The sequence below is a fragment of the Myxocyprinus asiaticus genome, chromosome 27 (genome assembly GCF_019703515.2).
Source record: "Myxocyprinus asiaticus isolate MX2 ecotype Aquarium Trade chromosome 27, UBuf_Myxa_2, whole genome shotgun sequence".
Lineage (NCBI taxonomy): Eukaryota > Metazoa > Chordata > Actinopteri > Cypriniformes > Catostomidae > Myxocyprinus > Myxocyprinus asiaticus.
In genome coordinates this window covers 27,715,020-27,730,685 of record NC_059370.1, presented here as the reverse complement: position 1 = coordinate 27,730,685, position 15,666 = coordinate 27,715,020, and the positions used below count along the sequence as shown (strand labels likewise).

The window sequence follows — 15,666 nt, the reverse complement described above, 5'->3', positions numbered from 1 at the left end:
CAATTTCAAAGGCAAGCAAGCTGAAGTTAAAATAGTAATTGTGGACAGTATCTGGTACTTCTATTGTGTGTAGAATCAAATCAAGTCTATAATATGTGGAAGTGTGCTATAAACAAAATGGATTTAGATTTTTCTTAAGCATTACATGACATAGCTACTACAGAAAACAACACGAGAACCCCACCATAAGTCCAAAAGAATGTAACTTGGGGGGTCCCCTGGTGTTTCATAACTAGAATACTAGAAACGTAAAAAAAAAAAAAAAAATTCTAATGTTTGCAGAGACAGAATACGTCATTGTCCATTATCTGTCCCCGTTTTTATAAATAACCTAAACCAGATTTTTTACGTCTGAAAAGTCTAAACATGCCGGCGTGTGCCACACGCTGTTTTCTGAAGGAACTTACAGACGGTGACTGAGTGACACTGGCAGAGTGGATCCTCATTTTCACCTCTCAATAATGGTAAAATATATTTTTTTCTTTGATATACACTGGTGGCCAAAAGTTTGGAATAATGTACAGATTTTGGTCTTATTGAAAGAAATTGGTACTTTTATTCACCAAAGTGGTATTCAATTGATCACAATGTATAGTCAGGACATTAATAACGTGAAAAATTACTATTACAATTTGAAAACAAAAACTACTTCAAAGGGTTCTCATAAAAAAAAAAAAAAAAAAACTCCACGTGCAGCAATGACAGCTTTGCAGATCCTTACGGCATTCTAGTTGTCAGTTTGTCCAGATACTCGGGTGACATTTCACCCCACGCTTCCTTTTTTTCCAATTATCTGTTGTCCAATGTCTGTTTCTTTGCCCACTCTAACCTTTTTCTTTTTGTTTTTCTGTTTCAAAAGTGGCTTTTTCTTTGCAATTCTTCCCATAAAGCCTGCACCCCTGAGTCTTCTCTTTAATGTTGTACATGAAACTGGTCTTGAGCAGGTAGAATTCAATGAAGCTGTCAGCTGAGGACATGTGAGGCATCTATTTCTCAAACTAGAGACTCTGATGTACTTATACTCTTGTGTAGTTGTACATCTGGCCTTCCACATCTCTTTAGTCCTTGTTAGAGCCAGTTGTCCTTTTGTCTTTGAAGAATGTAATGTACACTTTTGTATGAAATCTTAAATTTTTTGGCAATTTCGGGGCCTGGGTAGCTCAGTGGTAAAATACGCTGGCTACCACCCCTGGAGTTCACTAGTTTGCTAGTTCGAATCCCAGGGTGTGCTGAGTGACTCCAGCCAGGTCTCCTAAGCAACCAAATTGGCCCGGTTGCTAGGGAGGGTAGATTCACATGGGGTAACCTCCTCGTGGTTACTATAATGTGGTTTGTTCTCGGTGGGGCGCATGGTGAATTGAGCGCGGATGCCGCGGTGGATGGCGTGAAGCCTCCACACGCGCTATGTCTCCGTGGCAACGCGCTCAACAAGCCACGTGATAAGATGCGCGGGTTGACTGTCTCAGACGCGGAGGCAACTGGGATTCGTCCTCCGCCACCCGGATTGAGGCGAATCACTATGCGACCACCAGGACTTAGAGCGCAATGGGAATTGGACATTCCAAATTGGGAGGAAAAAAGGGAAAAATCCCCCCCCCCAAAAAATGTTTTTTTGGCAATTTCAAGCAATGTTTAGCCTTCATTCCTCAAAACAATGATTGACTGAGTTTCTAGAGAAAGCTGTTTCTTTTTTGCCATTTTTGACCTAATATTGACCCTAACACATGCCAGTCTATTGCATATTGTGGAACTCAAAAACAAAGATAATGTTAAGCTTCATTTAATGAACCAAACAGCTTCCAACTGTGTTTGATATAATGGCAAGTGATTTTTCTAGAACCAAATTAGCAATTTAGCATGATTACTCAAGGATAAGGTGTTGGAGTGATGGCTGCTGGAAATGGGGCCTGTCTAGATTTGATCAAAAATGACTGGGGCGCCAGGGTAGCTCAGTGGTAAAAGACGCTGGCTACCACCCCTGGAGTTCGCTAGTTCGAATCCCAGGGCGTGCTGAGTGACTCTAGCCAGGTCTCCTAAGCAACCAAAATGGCCCGGTTGCTAGGGAGGGTAGAGTCACATGTGGTAACCTCCTCGCGGTCGCTATAATGTGGTTAATTTTCGGAGGGGTGCATGGTGAGTTGAGCGTGGATGCCGCGGTGGATGGCATGAAGCCTCCACACGCACTATGTCTCCATGGCAACACGCTCAACAATCCACATGATAAGATGCACGGGTTGGCGGTTTCAGATGCAGAGGCAGCTGGGATTCGTCCTCCGCCACCCGGATTGAGGCGAATCACTACACGACCATGAGGACTTAAAAGCGTATTGGGAATTGGGCATTCCAAATTGGGTGAAAAAGGAAAAAAATAAAAAAGACTTTTTTCAAATAGTGATGGTGCTGTTTTTTACATCAGTAATGTCCTGACTATACTTTGTAATCAGCTGAATGCCACTTTGGTGAATTAAAGTACCAATTTCCTTCCGAAACAGCAAAATCTGTACATTATTCCAAACTTTTGGCCACCAGTGTATGACTGTTGGTACTACTAAATTACTAACATTTAAATAATCTTTTATCTTACAGCTAAAACATCGCTAGAGTTTAATTAATATGAACGCAAAATAAATTTAATGCAATAATTAATATGCATGTAGATTTACCGATATTTATCTAACACTACAACAGCATATTCTATAATTAAGCGAAATATCTTAATCTTGTCTTACAACTCAATAAAATGTCAATGACTAATTGTAATAACTATATCAAATGATTCTGTGAATTTTTGTTTGGGATTCACGTATGTATTCTTGGGGAGTCGTGCGTGCGTCTGACATAATTATTCAGTACAAACAGGGCTGGGGCGGGGGGCAGTGTTCAAATTGAGTCAGAGCTGTTGGGGGGTCCCCTTAAACCCACTCCCGCCTACCCTGTTTGTACTGAATAATTATGTCAGATGCACGCACGATTCCCCAAGAATACATACGTGAATCCCAAACAAAAATGTTCTTAAAAGCTTTAATGTAATTTTCTACTTTTTGTTAGTAGCTTGTAGTTTAACAAGTTACTTAAAGTTACCCTTGACTGTAGTTAATTAAACTAAGTTGTGAGTAGCTTGTCACTTGTGAAGCTACAGTTTTAAAGTAACTTCCCCAAAACTGTTTTCTACTTAGGATAGCCCAGTTTAAAACAAATCTTCCATCGACTGATCCTTCAGCCGTTCTTGATCCCATTTGTCTTTAAAGTTTCAAGAGTTAATCCTGAATGACAGATGGTTTACTCTGTGAGCATGTTATAGATTCCTTATCCATATTCCCAGGATATTCTGCCATGTTTATTTTGGAATGTTTGAAACCCATATGGTTAATCATGTGTCATCTGAAAAGTCTAACTTTCACATGGGAAGAGGTATTAATTGGATGATGTGTTCAAATGACAATTATTATTTTTTTTTTTTTTTTTATAAACGGATCCCAGAGGAGAATGAGACATATCTCACATACCACTACCATTGCCTCTGTTGCCTGCATCCCTTTCCAGAGCCAAAGACAGTATCAGCTTTTGGCTCACATGGCCTTATAGGGAAACATTACATTAGTTAAGATTCTTTGGGGTCAGCATTCCTGGGGTGATTGCAATCAGTGTCTATAATAATCATGCAATGCTCTGTCAAAGCCTTACCAATCTGTACAATATGTTTCAGACCCCTAAAAAAATTGGAAAAGATGAATATATTGCGCTGTAAAAAAAATGAGTTTACAGTAAATACCTGGCTACTAGTTGCATGACTTTCACAGAAAATTTTACAGTAGCATTTCTACATTTTATTATACACTTTATACTGAGACTTTGCAGTGAACAGGGCCAGAAATTACTGCAATGTAGCAGTGCTGTCTTATAGAATCACAATTATCAAATGTAAATATTTTTTTTTTAACCTGAAATGTTTCTTAATTGTCACCATCGTTCAGTTTCATATGTAAGTGTTGATATCTGTGTGCACCTGGTTGCATACTCTACTAAAAGTTTATGTGCAATAACAGTTCAATCGTATCACAGCCTGGCATTGCAAGAATCACTTCCTTATTGTTTGATTACAAATGCACCATATAGTGTGTAGACTATACAGCTTGATCAGACTTGGTCAATCTCTAAACTGAACTAATTTGATCCCTGCAGCACAGTGCAAAGAATAATGTTCATAAAACACAGTTGCATCAGCTCAGAGAAAAAGGTTCCATTCAGAGGGAACACGAAACACTAATGGTAACTTCAAACAAAACCCAATTATTCCACAATGCAGTGCAATATTTTTTTTTTTTTTTTAAACAGTAATTTATTGTGTTTTGACAGAAAATGGCAAAGACTGTATTGATTTTACAATAAAATTCTGAAAACAGTATTTTATTATAAGAAATTACTGTTAAATCGTATAAAATCCTGGCATTTTTTACAGTGTGGGACAACGTCTTTGAGCGCCTCTCACATCAGGCAAGTCAGTGTGTCACAGCAGGAGAAACTGAGATTAATTTTGGGAAGTGATGGTGTCAAAGAGATCAGTGTGTCTGGATCCACACCAGCTGATGCTCAAGTGCTTATATTGAGATATACAGCTGAAAAAACAGCATAAACCAACTCTGACCAGCACTGACTTTAATTGCAATGAACTGTACTTATTTTGAGGATGGGAGAAGATTGTGTGCATCTCAAAACTGAATAAAAGACACAGTTACGGATCAACAGACAGACGTATTTTAGATGCGTTGAATAACTGAAATGAGAGCAGCTGGGCACAGTACCTGCAGATGAGTGTGAGAGAGCCACCAACATGCTGAAGGTGTGTGTCTCCTGCTGGAAGCAGCTGTGGATCAGGCAGACGAGATTCCTCTACCAGCCCTGCAGAAAACAAGACAGCATAACACACAGTCAATCAGAGACATGCTAACATGACTAGCACATCACACACACAAACAACTAACAACCCTGCTGAAAAGACCAGCATAGTTGTGTTTAGATGCTAGTCCACAACAGGCATTTAACTAGCTTAACCAACAAGACTTCCTTGATCATCCAGCTTCACGAGAAAGACCCTTCTGGTCCACCAGCATCAACAGACAGCACTAACCAGCAAAATCAAGCTGGTCCAGCATGGATATTCATGCTCACCTAAGCAGGTCTTTTTAGCAGGGAAAGCCATAATGCAGTCAAATGTACATTCCTGAACAAGGGGTTTTCATGGCAGACTCATATTTAGAGTCACCTAAAAGTCAAGTTATCCTGTACTGGCTTAAACAATACTACAAGTGCATGAGACTGACGTATAATGTAATAGTGTCTCTGGAGAACGGTGATACAACCACAGGGCTAAACTTTAGTTAGAGGCCTCACCAATTTTTGGACTACTTAATCAATAATAAAAAAAAAAGTCTGATTCAGAGAGTCTGATTCAGAATGTTATGCAATAACCCTTCCGTTCCCATGTGGAGCTCCATAATACTGCAGTGGAGTCTGTGTCTGACAGGTTTAAGCTGGCAGTGATATTTGTGTGTGAGCATGTGTATACATTCTTGACAAGGGGAGGGAGGCCAGAGGTGCAGCTGTGCCCCCCAAAGAGAGGTCACTTCTGTCAGCACGTGTGGCCAGAACTAGAGAGAACAAGGCAAATCCAGATGAGTCAGATGTCCTTATACACATCCTTCAGATCAATCAGTCCTTTCTCAAAGGACTCTCTTTTTCAGTCCTATACATATGGCCACCTTTTAATACTTTGATGAAGAGTTTCATTTAACTTTGATCTGTTGAGATCTCTTCTGTATGCTATTATTAGTTCTGAGGGGGAGGTGCTCAATTGTGAAGGCTCATTGCTGGTCTTGGGCCAGGTAAAGCTGATGATAGGAGCCATGAGTTTGCCCTGCACAGGAAGTGCTATCATTCCCTCTGCTGCCCAGGATGAATGACAGTTGTGATTTCCTTCTTTTGAACCTATACTCCCTGGACAGTTTCTGTTCTGGCATTGTAATGCAGGTTATTTGTGTTGCCAGGCAAAAGGGTTTGTTTTGGGAAATCTTGTGTATAACAATCTGGAAGATAACACCATTACACAATGTTCATTTTCTTCTTATCCACACCCAACTCTCTCTCTCTCACACACACACACAAAGCATACAGTATGCTAATAAAAACTGTAATAAATATGTTCTCTTACTCATTTTGTAGTTATCAGTATATTATCTTACAAAACAGCAAAATGTTCCATGGCTTTAACACAGCTGCATTCACAGAATGAACCACTACAACAGTGCCACTTAATATTTTGTTATTAACAATATTTACTGATTCCATTCAACAAATTAAATAAACATCACAGAAAATATGGAATCAAATTATGTACAATTAAATCCTTCCCCCCGAACACGCAACACGCACACACAATAAATAAATAAAAAGCATATTTTCAAAAAACAATCAAATTGCACACACATATTTAAAACTAGAGATCCCTCTCTAATACCCCTCCCTGAAAGCCTTCCAAAAAGGCCAAATATCTGCCCCATTTCCTATCAAATAACCCCAGATTTCCCAGCCTTCTATACATCCCTTCCTTAATGGCCGCACACTCCCCATTTCCGAGCACCACTCATGAAATGAGGGCGCTCCAACCGATCTCCAACCCCTTAAAATAACCTGTCTGGTGATCATGACGCTCATTAGGACCCAACACTTTATGTGCCGATTCTCAACGTCGATGACCACTCCATCGCCCAAAATACAGAGTCTGGGGCAAAGTGAAAGCCGAGTGCCCAATACATCACATATAAGACTCTGAACTTTCAACCAGAACTCCTGGATCTCAACACACCCCCAAAAGACATGAGTTATGTCTCCAACCTCTGACTGACATCGCCAGCAGGTGGGTGTGTCTTTAAGACCAAGCCTATACAATTTGGAGGGGGTCCAATAAAATCGATGTAAAATCTTAAATTGCATAAGGCGGACCCTTGCATCTCTAGATGCAGACTTGACATTTTTTAGGATCCTAGCCCACACCCCCTCCTCCAATTTCAAGTTTAGATCTTTCTCCCATAATTTTTTGAGAGAATTCAAAGTTCTGGCCCCCAGACTCTGAATTAACAGGGAGTAATACACTGATGCCTCATGACCCTTCCCAAAAGCAGCAATCACCACTCCCAGAGTATCTGCCACACTGGAGGGGGTGCGTGCCACTCCCAAAAACATTGCAGAGTAGGTGGCGCAGCTGTAAATACTTATAAAACTGAGATCTGGGAATGCCAAAATGTTGAACCAAATTTTCAAAAGGTCTCAATACTCCACTCTCATATAGGTCACCGAGTGTATTAACCCCCACCCCCCCCCCCCACACCACAATCCAATCTGACCAACAGAAAGGGGACTTATTAATCATAGTTTAGGGTTCAGCCATATGCTCGAGGCTACGTTTAAATTAATTATCAGAATGAAACACTCTGGACACTTTTGTCCATATCGAGTGCAAATGCAAAATAACGGGGTGCGACTTAACCTCTCCAGCTAGTTTAATCGAAAGGCTTTGCAGTGGTGAGATGGGGCAAGAACTTCCTTTTCAATACAAAACCAGGGAGGGGCTCTCTCAGGTGGAAGCGACCAATGAGCCAAATTTCTAAGACTGAATGTATAATAATAAAACTAAATCTTGGGTAGGCCTAACCCACCTTTGTCAATCAGCCTATGTAACTTATTGAAATTTAACCTGGGATGTTTACAATTCCAAATGAAGGACTTTGCTATGCTATCAAATTGCTTGAAATAAGAGAGGGGGACATCTACAGGGAGAGACTGTAGCAGGTAGTTGAATTTTGGAATACAATTCATTTTAATAACATTAACCTTCCCAATCATCGATAAATGTAATGAAGCCCACCTGTCCACATCATTCAAAAACCTTTTTATTAAGGGATCAAAATTAACTCTGACTAAATCAGACAAATTTGCTGGGAATAAAATTCCCAAATACTTAATGCCCTGTTTGGGCCAGGCACCCGGCTGGAAGGCCGTTACTGGACGGTACGCTGTCAAAGCCAAAGCTTCGGATTTAGACCAATTGACTTTGTATCCTGAGAACTTGGAAAAGGAGTAAATAATTCTGTGGAGGCAAGGCATAGATCTAGTAGGGTCGGAGACGAATAATAAAATATAATCTGCATAAAGCAGAAGCTTATGCGCCACACCTCCCGCAATCACCCCTGGAAAATCATCCTCCTTTCTTATCGTGGCTGCTAACGGTTCCAGGGCAAGACAGAACAATAATGGGGGAAAGAGGGCAACCCTGCCGGGTGCCTCTATCCAGAGTTAAATAATTTGAAATTAATCCGTTTGTTTGTACCGCTGCTACAGGGTCTATAAAGTAACTTAATCCAAACAATAAATGTACTCCCGAACCCTTACATTTCCAAAATCTTAAAAAGATAATCCCATTCTACAATATCAAATGCCTTTTCGGCGTCAAATGAGATGGCAGTGACCGAAGATTGATCATTCGCTACTGACCACATGATATTGATGAGACACCTAATATTATCAGAAGAGCTATGGCCTCGAATAAACCCTACCTGATCTATAAGTGATGTCATAACTTAATCGATTAGCCAGAATGTTTGACAAATTTTTTACATCTAACTGGATCAGGGAAATTGGGTGATAACTTTTACACTCGCTTGGATCTTTGTCCTTGTGTCATGGTTGGTGGAAGCTTTCCATTCTTTAATGATTCTGTATAAACTTCTAACAAAAGTGGAGCCAGTTCTGTAGCATAAGATTTGAAAAACTCAGACGAAAAGCCATCAGGCCCCGGAGCCTTGCCTGTAGGCAAGGCCTTAATTACCTCATCAAGCTCCTCCAAGGTTATCTCAGAATCAACTTTTTTGCTCAGTCGTCAATTTAGGAAGATCAAATGGTTCCACAAAGTTCCTAATATCTTCATCAGTAGATGAAGACGTGGAACTATAGAGATCAAAGTAGAATTCTTTAAAGCATTATTAATATCACTGGCCGAGGTAAATATTTCACCACCCGCAGATTTCAAAAGATTTTAGGTGAATGAGGCATACTGTATGATCCGACCCCTAAGAACCGCCTTAAGTGCCTCCCAAGCCACGCCCACAGAGGATACTGAGGACCAGTTGGTCTCCATATAAACGTTGATTTCAGTCTTTAACATTTGTTGGAAATCAGGATTTTGCAAAAGGGACACATTAAGGCGCCAACTATATGATTTTTTTTTCTCTGTATATGGCAACACCTCTAAACTCACCAGAGCGTGATCCGAGACTAAGATATTTCCAATTGAGCAATCAACAACAGATGAAATGAGGGATTTGGATATATAAAAAAAAATCTATTCTAGAATAAATCTTATGGACTGATGAAAAAAATTTATAGTCCCTACCAGATGGGTTCAAAATTCTCCAAATATCTGTAAGACCAAGATTTTTACACATCCTGTGAAGCATCAATGTTGCTCTAGGGGGTTTACACACTTTTGCTTCACTATGATCAAGGACTGAATCCATCAAAAGATTAAAGTCTCCTTCCAATATTATATCATGAGGGGTGCCAGCAGTTTGCAGCATCCCTTCAAGATCTATAAAAAAGCCCTGATCATCAGCGTTAGGTGCGTAAATATTAGCCAAAAGCAACCTTTGCCCTTGAATTTCAGCTAAAACAATAATGACTCTCTCTAATTTATCTTTAGTCTGTTTGAGACATTTGAATTTAAGATGTTTATTAATCAATATAATGACTCCCTTGCTCTTACTTGAGCCAGCACTAAAGAAAATATGTCCACCCCATATCTTCCCAAATTTTTCAGCTTCCTGCGGGGAGAGATGTGTATCTTGAAGAAACACCATATCATATTTCTTACATTTAAGAAAAGTAATAACCTTCCTTATATTTATGGGGTGCCCCAACCCATTTACATGTGGAGAGAGACAATCCACTCATATTAACATTAGACATTTTGATATAGTAGAAAAAATAAATTGTGGGTCAAAAACAAAATTATACAGACCACATTCCCCATTAGTGAAACAATCAAACCCCGAACTTCCCCCCGAACAAAACAAACAGAAAAAAGAAAAACATGCGCATTAACCCCGCGCACGAAAGCGCCAACCGGCGACAATCCCTCTAAACTCAAAAGGTCCATGAACACCCACGAGCCCCCACGAGCCCCCACGACAACTTTGCCATCGGATTGCTCAATTTTGCCTCACAAATCTGTGAGGCAAAATTACATAACAGAAAATACTTTGTAAAATAAATGTGTGATCTTCCACAAAACAAATTCCAGCTAATATAAAACCGTTCAGATTCCTCGGACAGACAAACGAATGTTCAGTGAGCCAGCTGTTATGAGTTCAGCGGATGACGTAATCATTCCAATGTCCCATAAAAATACTCAAAAAAACAAACTCCAGCCAGCAGGAGGAATAAGCACGAAGAATGAACAGATTAATCCACAGGTGCTCCAAAGGAGTGTTATTCAATAGAACAAGCTCCAGCCGCTAGGCGGAACCAATACAAAAAGAAACAAAACCGGCATCTCGGTTCCCCGGATGGTGTAGTCAATTCACACGGAGGCCGCATAAAAGTATATACCATGACTTACACAATTCATCAACTTTATAAAAGACATCCTTTGTGTAAGCATGTAGATAATTTGCGGTCATCTGTAGTGTCCACTCTCAAACTGGCCGGGAACTTCAATGCAAAATAATATTTCGTCAATGCAAAAGTTTCTTTAAGGAAAAGTGTTATTCACAAAACAATCTCCAGCCGCTCGGCGGAGCCAACGCAAAAAGAAAAAAGAAACCAAAATGATACCCAGCTTCCTCAAAAGCCAGAGTAAGTACAGCGAGTAGACCCACTCACATGAGAAACACCCAATGGTTTACTCACCCATTGATTCTATAAAAGACATTGCCTGATTGGGACATGTAAATACTTTGTGACCGTCCTTTGTTTCTATTCTCAGTTTGGCTGGAAACATCAGAGCAAAAGTGATCTTTCGCTGATGTAAGAGTTTCTTACATTCCTTGAACCGATCGCATTTCTCTCTTGTTGAACTCGCAAAGTGCGTGAACAAGAAAATATTATGGTTCTTCCAAGAAAGCTTCCCTTTGCGCCTCGCCTGGTGCAACACAAGATCTTTATCGGATGATCTCAGAAATTTGGCCAGGGTTGATCAGGGCCTTTCTCCCTCAGCAAATCTGTGAGCTGGGACTCTGTGAGCTCGCTCGATTTCCCGTTTATGGCCTGTTACGTCGAGCAGACTCAGGAAAAGCTCGTCTAGGAATTTCACCATATCCCTGCCCTCCTCATGCTCAGGAATTCCAACAATTCGAACGTTATTCCTGCGGCTTCTATTCTCAAGATCTTCAAGCTTTTCAAGGAGATGTTCCAAATCAACTTTGGTCGCGGGCGGATTAGCAGTTAATTCCCTCTCCGAAGACTCCAGACAATCGATTCCTCTTAACATCAGTCACTCTTGTAACTAACTCAGAAAATTTTATTTCCATCGCTGTAATCGATCAACATATTACAGCGAGATCCTCCAAGTCAGCAAGAACCTTCATCAGCATCACCGACATGTTGGACAACTGACACTGGATCTCCTCTGCTGCCACACCATCCAAATCGAGTCCCTGGTCTGTAGGCCAGTCGGGGCTTTCATCCTGAACACGTAAGTGTCTTTTAATGTCTCCAGAGCCCGAGGATTTTGACTTCTTTGCCATGTTTTGCCTCAAAGAGCAAATGTGTAACTGGGTGTATCAAATTTCACCAGATTATAACATGAAACTAATAAAAAAATTTGCAAAGTGCGCAGAGCTCGTCGCTCACACGTCTGCTTCTTGCATGGCATCACGTCACCCCCCCCCATTGCCACTTAATATTAACTTCCTCTCAGTATGCTACATTATTGTTGTTTTACAGTCTAAGGTTAGTTAAGGGGTGTGGATGTTGCCAGAGATTTTCATGTAAAGTACACACCTCTATCGGCTTGATACTACCCCTCGACACTACCCCTCTGCCCAGTGGAACTGCAGCTGTACTTCAGATGAGTCCACAAACACATACACACAAACCTCAACCATAGTGAATCTATTATTTGAAGTTACAAATATCATCACAGTGTTCTAGAGGAAATTAGTCAGTTTAGATTTGAAGAAAGATTAGAAAAATTGACTTTGGAGTGCTGCTTGCTGAAAGTGCCTCATTTAGTTGATGTAGAAAATCACTGGAGGTACTCTTTGGTTGGGTTTGAACAGAGACCGTTTAGCTGAGACTGACCACTTGTATTAAAATGATTGGGATAAATTGAAACACAATCGGCTGCATCCGAAACCAAAGGTAGCTGTCTTGTTGCCTCGCTGCCCTATCAGTCAATGACTCAACAGACAGCATTCGTGTACAAAGGTTCCTCCAGAAACTTGTTTTGGACAGGCTGCTGAGGCAGCATAACCTCACATCGTTGCTAGGATACCAGCAACTGATTATCACCATTGGGTGTCCACTAAAGGTAACACGTCTGCTTCATTGTGGTTCGGTTGGACTGAATGCTCTAATAATCTAGAACAAAATCAGGAGAGTTTTGGCGATAACCAAGTGTAAAGTTGAAGTCAGAAGTTCACATACATCTTAGCTAAATACATTTAAACTCAGTTTTTCACAATTCCTGACATTTAAGTGTAGAAAACCTTCCTTGTCTTGGGTCAGTTAGGATCACTATTTTAAGAATGTGAAATGTCAGAATAATAGTAGAGAGAATTATTTATTTCAGCTTTTATTTCTTTTATCACATTCCCAGTGGGTCAGAAGTTTACATACACTTTGTTAGTATTTGGTAGCATTGCCTTTAAATTGTTTAACTTGGGTCAAACATTTTGGGTAGCCTTCCACAAGCTTCTCACAATAAGTTGCTGGAATATTGGCCCATTCATCCAGACAGAACTGGTGTAACTGAGTCAGGTTTGTAGGCCTCCTTGCTCTCACACGCTTTTTCAGTTCTGCCCACAAACTTTCAATCGGATTGAGGTCAGGGCTTTGTGATGGCCACTCCAATACATTGACTATGTTGTCCTTAAGCCATTTTGCCACAACTTTGGAGGAATGCTTTGTCCATTTGGAAGACCCATTTGTGACCGAGCTTTAACTTCCTGGCTGATGTCTTGAGATGTTGCTTCAATATATCCACATAATTTTCCTTCATCATGATGCCATCTATTTTGTGAAGTGCACCAGTCCCTCCTGCAGCAAAGCACCCCCACAACATGATAATGACACCCCCATGCTTCACAGCTGGGATGGTGTTCTTCGGCTTGCAAGTCTCACCCTTTTTCCTCCAAACATAAAGATTCTCATTATGGCCAAACAGTTCAATTTTTGTTTAATTAGACCAGAGGACATTTCTCCAAAAAATAAGATATTTGTCCCCATGTGCACTTGCAAACTGTAGTCTGGCTTTTTTATGGCTGTTTTGGAGCAGTGGTTTCTTCCTTGCTGAGCAGCCTTTCAGGTTATGTCGATATAGGATGCATTTTACTGTGGATATAGATACTTATCTACCTGTTTCCTCCAGTATCTTCACAAGGTATTTTGCTGTTGTTCTAGGATTAATTTGCACTTTTTGCACCAAATTACATACATCTCTAGAAGACAGAATGCGCCTCCTTACTGAGCGGTATGATGGCTGCGTGGTCCCATGGTGTTTATACTTGCATTCTATTGTTTGTACAGATTAACGTGGTACCTTCAGGTGTTTGGAAATTGCTCCCAAGGATGGACCAGACTTGTGGAGGTCCACAATTTTTTTGCCTTTGATGTTGAGCAAAAAGGCACTGAGTTTGAAGGTAGGCCTTAAAATACATCCACAGGTACACCTCCAATTCAGTACACCTCCGATCAGAAGCTAATTGGCTAATTGTTGACATCATTTTCTGGAATCTTATGAATTTAGCGTATGTAAACTTCTGACCCACTGGAATTGTGATCTAGTCAATTAAAAGTGAAACAATCTGTCTGTAAACAATTGTTGGAAAAATTACCTGTGTCATGCACAAAGTAGGTGTCCTAAAAGACTTGCCAAAACTATAGATTGCTAATATTAAATCTGTGGAGTGGTTAAAAAATGAGTTTTAATGACTTCAACCTAAGTGTATGCAGACTTCAACTGTATATTTAATAACTACAATACTACTTTCTTGCTAGAAATTGAATCAAAAGTTGGAAAAAATGAATACAAATATTCATTTATACACAAATTGGCTATCAACTGCCTCTTCGGCCATAATTTTTTTTTTTTATTATTCAGCTGAACCGCTGTGGATCCACGCACACAGGATTGTGGGATTTCATGGGCAGCAAAGGATACATCTATGCTGCCTTCAAAAATCTCAGTAGACAGGCTGTGACATGAACATAGGATTCGGATGTGACTTGGTCCCTTCCTACCTCCGTATATGGCCTCCAGAGGCAGCATTTTCCTGGTTTCAGACGCAGCCCCAATATTGTGGTGAAGGAAAGGAAGTCCCACCCTACAGGTTAAAGAGCCAATCACCTTTTCGATAGAGACATTGCCTGTCAATGAACTCAAGAATGTGCATGCGTGTTAGCTGGCAGACTGATCTCACAGTGAAATCTGAAACAGTTGGTTGACTTTTCTTTAGCTGAAATCAGTCTGTGCTAACCGAAATGTGAAACACTGCCCCCAGTGGCCAAAGGGGTAAGTGTTGTTGGACATATGGACACATTTGAGCTCCATTTTTTTTAGTGAAATTTCCACAGAGGGGAGCAAAAGGCGAGTTGTTTTTTCAGCTGTACTGGCTGTAATACAGTGAAGAGGAATGCATATTTTATAAACTGTACCCCCCCAACCAAAACCAAACCTAACGATCAGTGGGGTAAAAATGTCACGTTAAACGGAAAAATGCAACCTCCGAATTGCGCTCGTCACTGATTTTAAAAACACGATTACTTCCTGGTCTCAATGCAGGATCTGAACCCAGGTCTCACACACTGATAATGCAATGTGCTTTTGGTCACCCCGCAGGGGAAGGTAAACATGCTGGAGCCGATGTAAAAAATTTCTGATGGGAGATGGTGCTTTTCGTTGAGTCAGCATAATGTGGCCAATCCTAGGGTACCAGGACTCTCGGAAACAACATACCGACTTACTGTGTGATACAATACAATAATACAATACAATATAATACAATACAGCTTTATTGTCAACCGTAGTTGAAATTTGTCTTTGACCACACCTGCAAAATTTACAACAAACATTAAAGACAAATACAATCAAATTAATAAAAACAGTGAAAATAATTCTAATAAAATTAATACGGCCTGTTTTTCACCTGAGGGTAAGAGTAAAAAAAAAAATCCTTTACATACATATACATAAAATTATTAAACATATCGACCACAATTTCATGTTCATGTTCATGACTTAGTTATTATAATCAGTTATTGAATATAAAAAAATATATATAATCCTACACACTTCTTCTGATACAAAGGTTAAAAAGCCTTTATTTTACATTGGCTTGATGCACACACCCATTAATGAAGTTTAAAAACTAGACTGCACACTAATGCACTGTGGCA

At 40.2% G+C, this 15,666-nt stretch overlaps 1 protein-coding gene across 1 annotated transcript in view; it reads right to left on the bottom strand.

Moving 5' to 3' along the window:
* LOC127417680 (vascular endothelial growth factor receptor kdr-like) overlaps positions 1 to 15,666 on the bottom strand; it is an 86,718-nt gene that overhangs the window by 52,431 nt on the left and 18,621 nt on the right. The window contains exon 2 of the mRNA XM_051657823.1: positions 4,803 to 4,899. Within this exon, the coding sequence (XP_051513783.1) occupies positions 4,803 to 4,899 (97 nt within the window). The remainder of the gene's footprint in view (positions 1 to 4,802; positions 4,900 to 15,666) is intronic.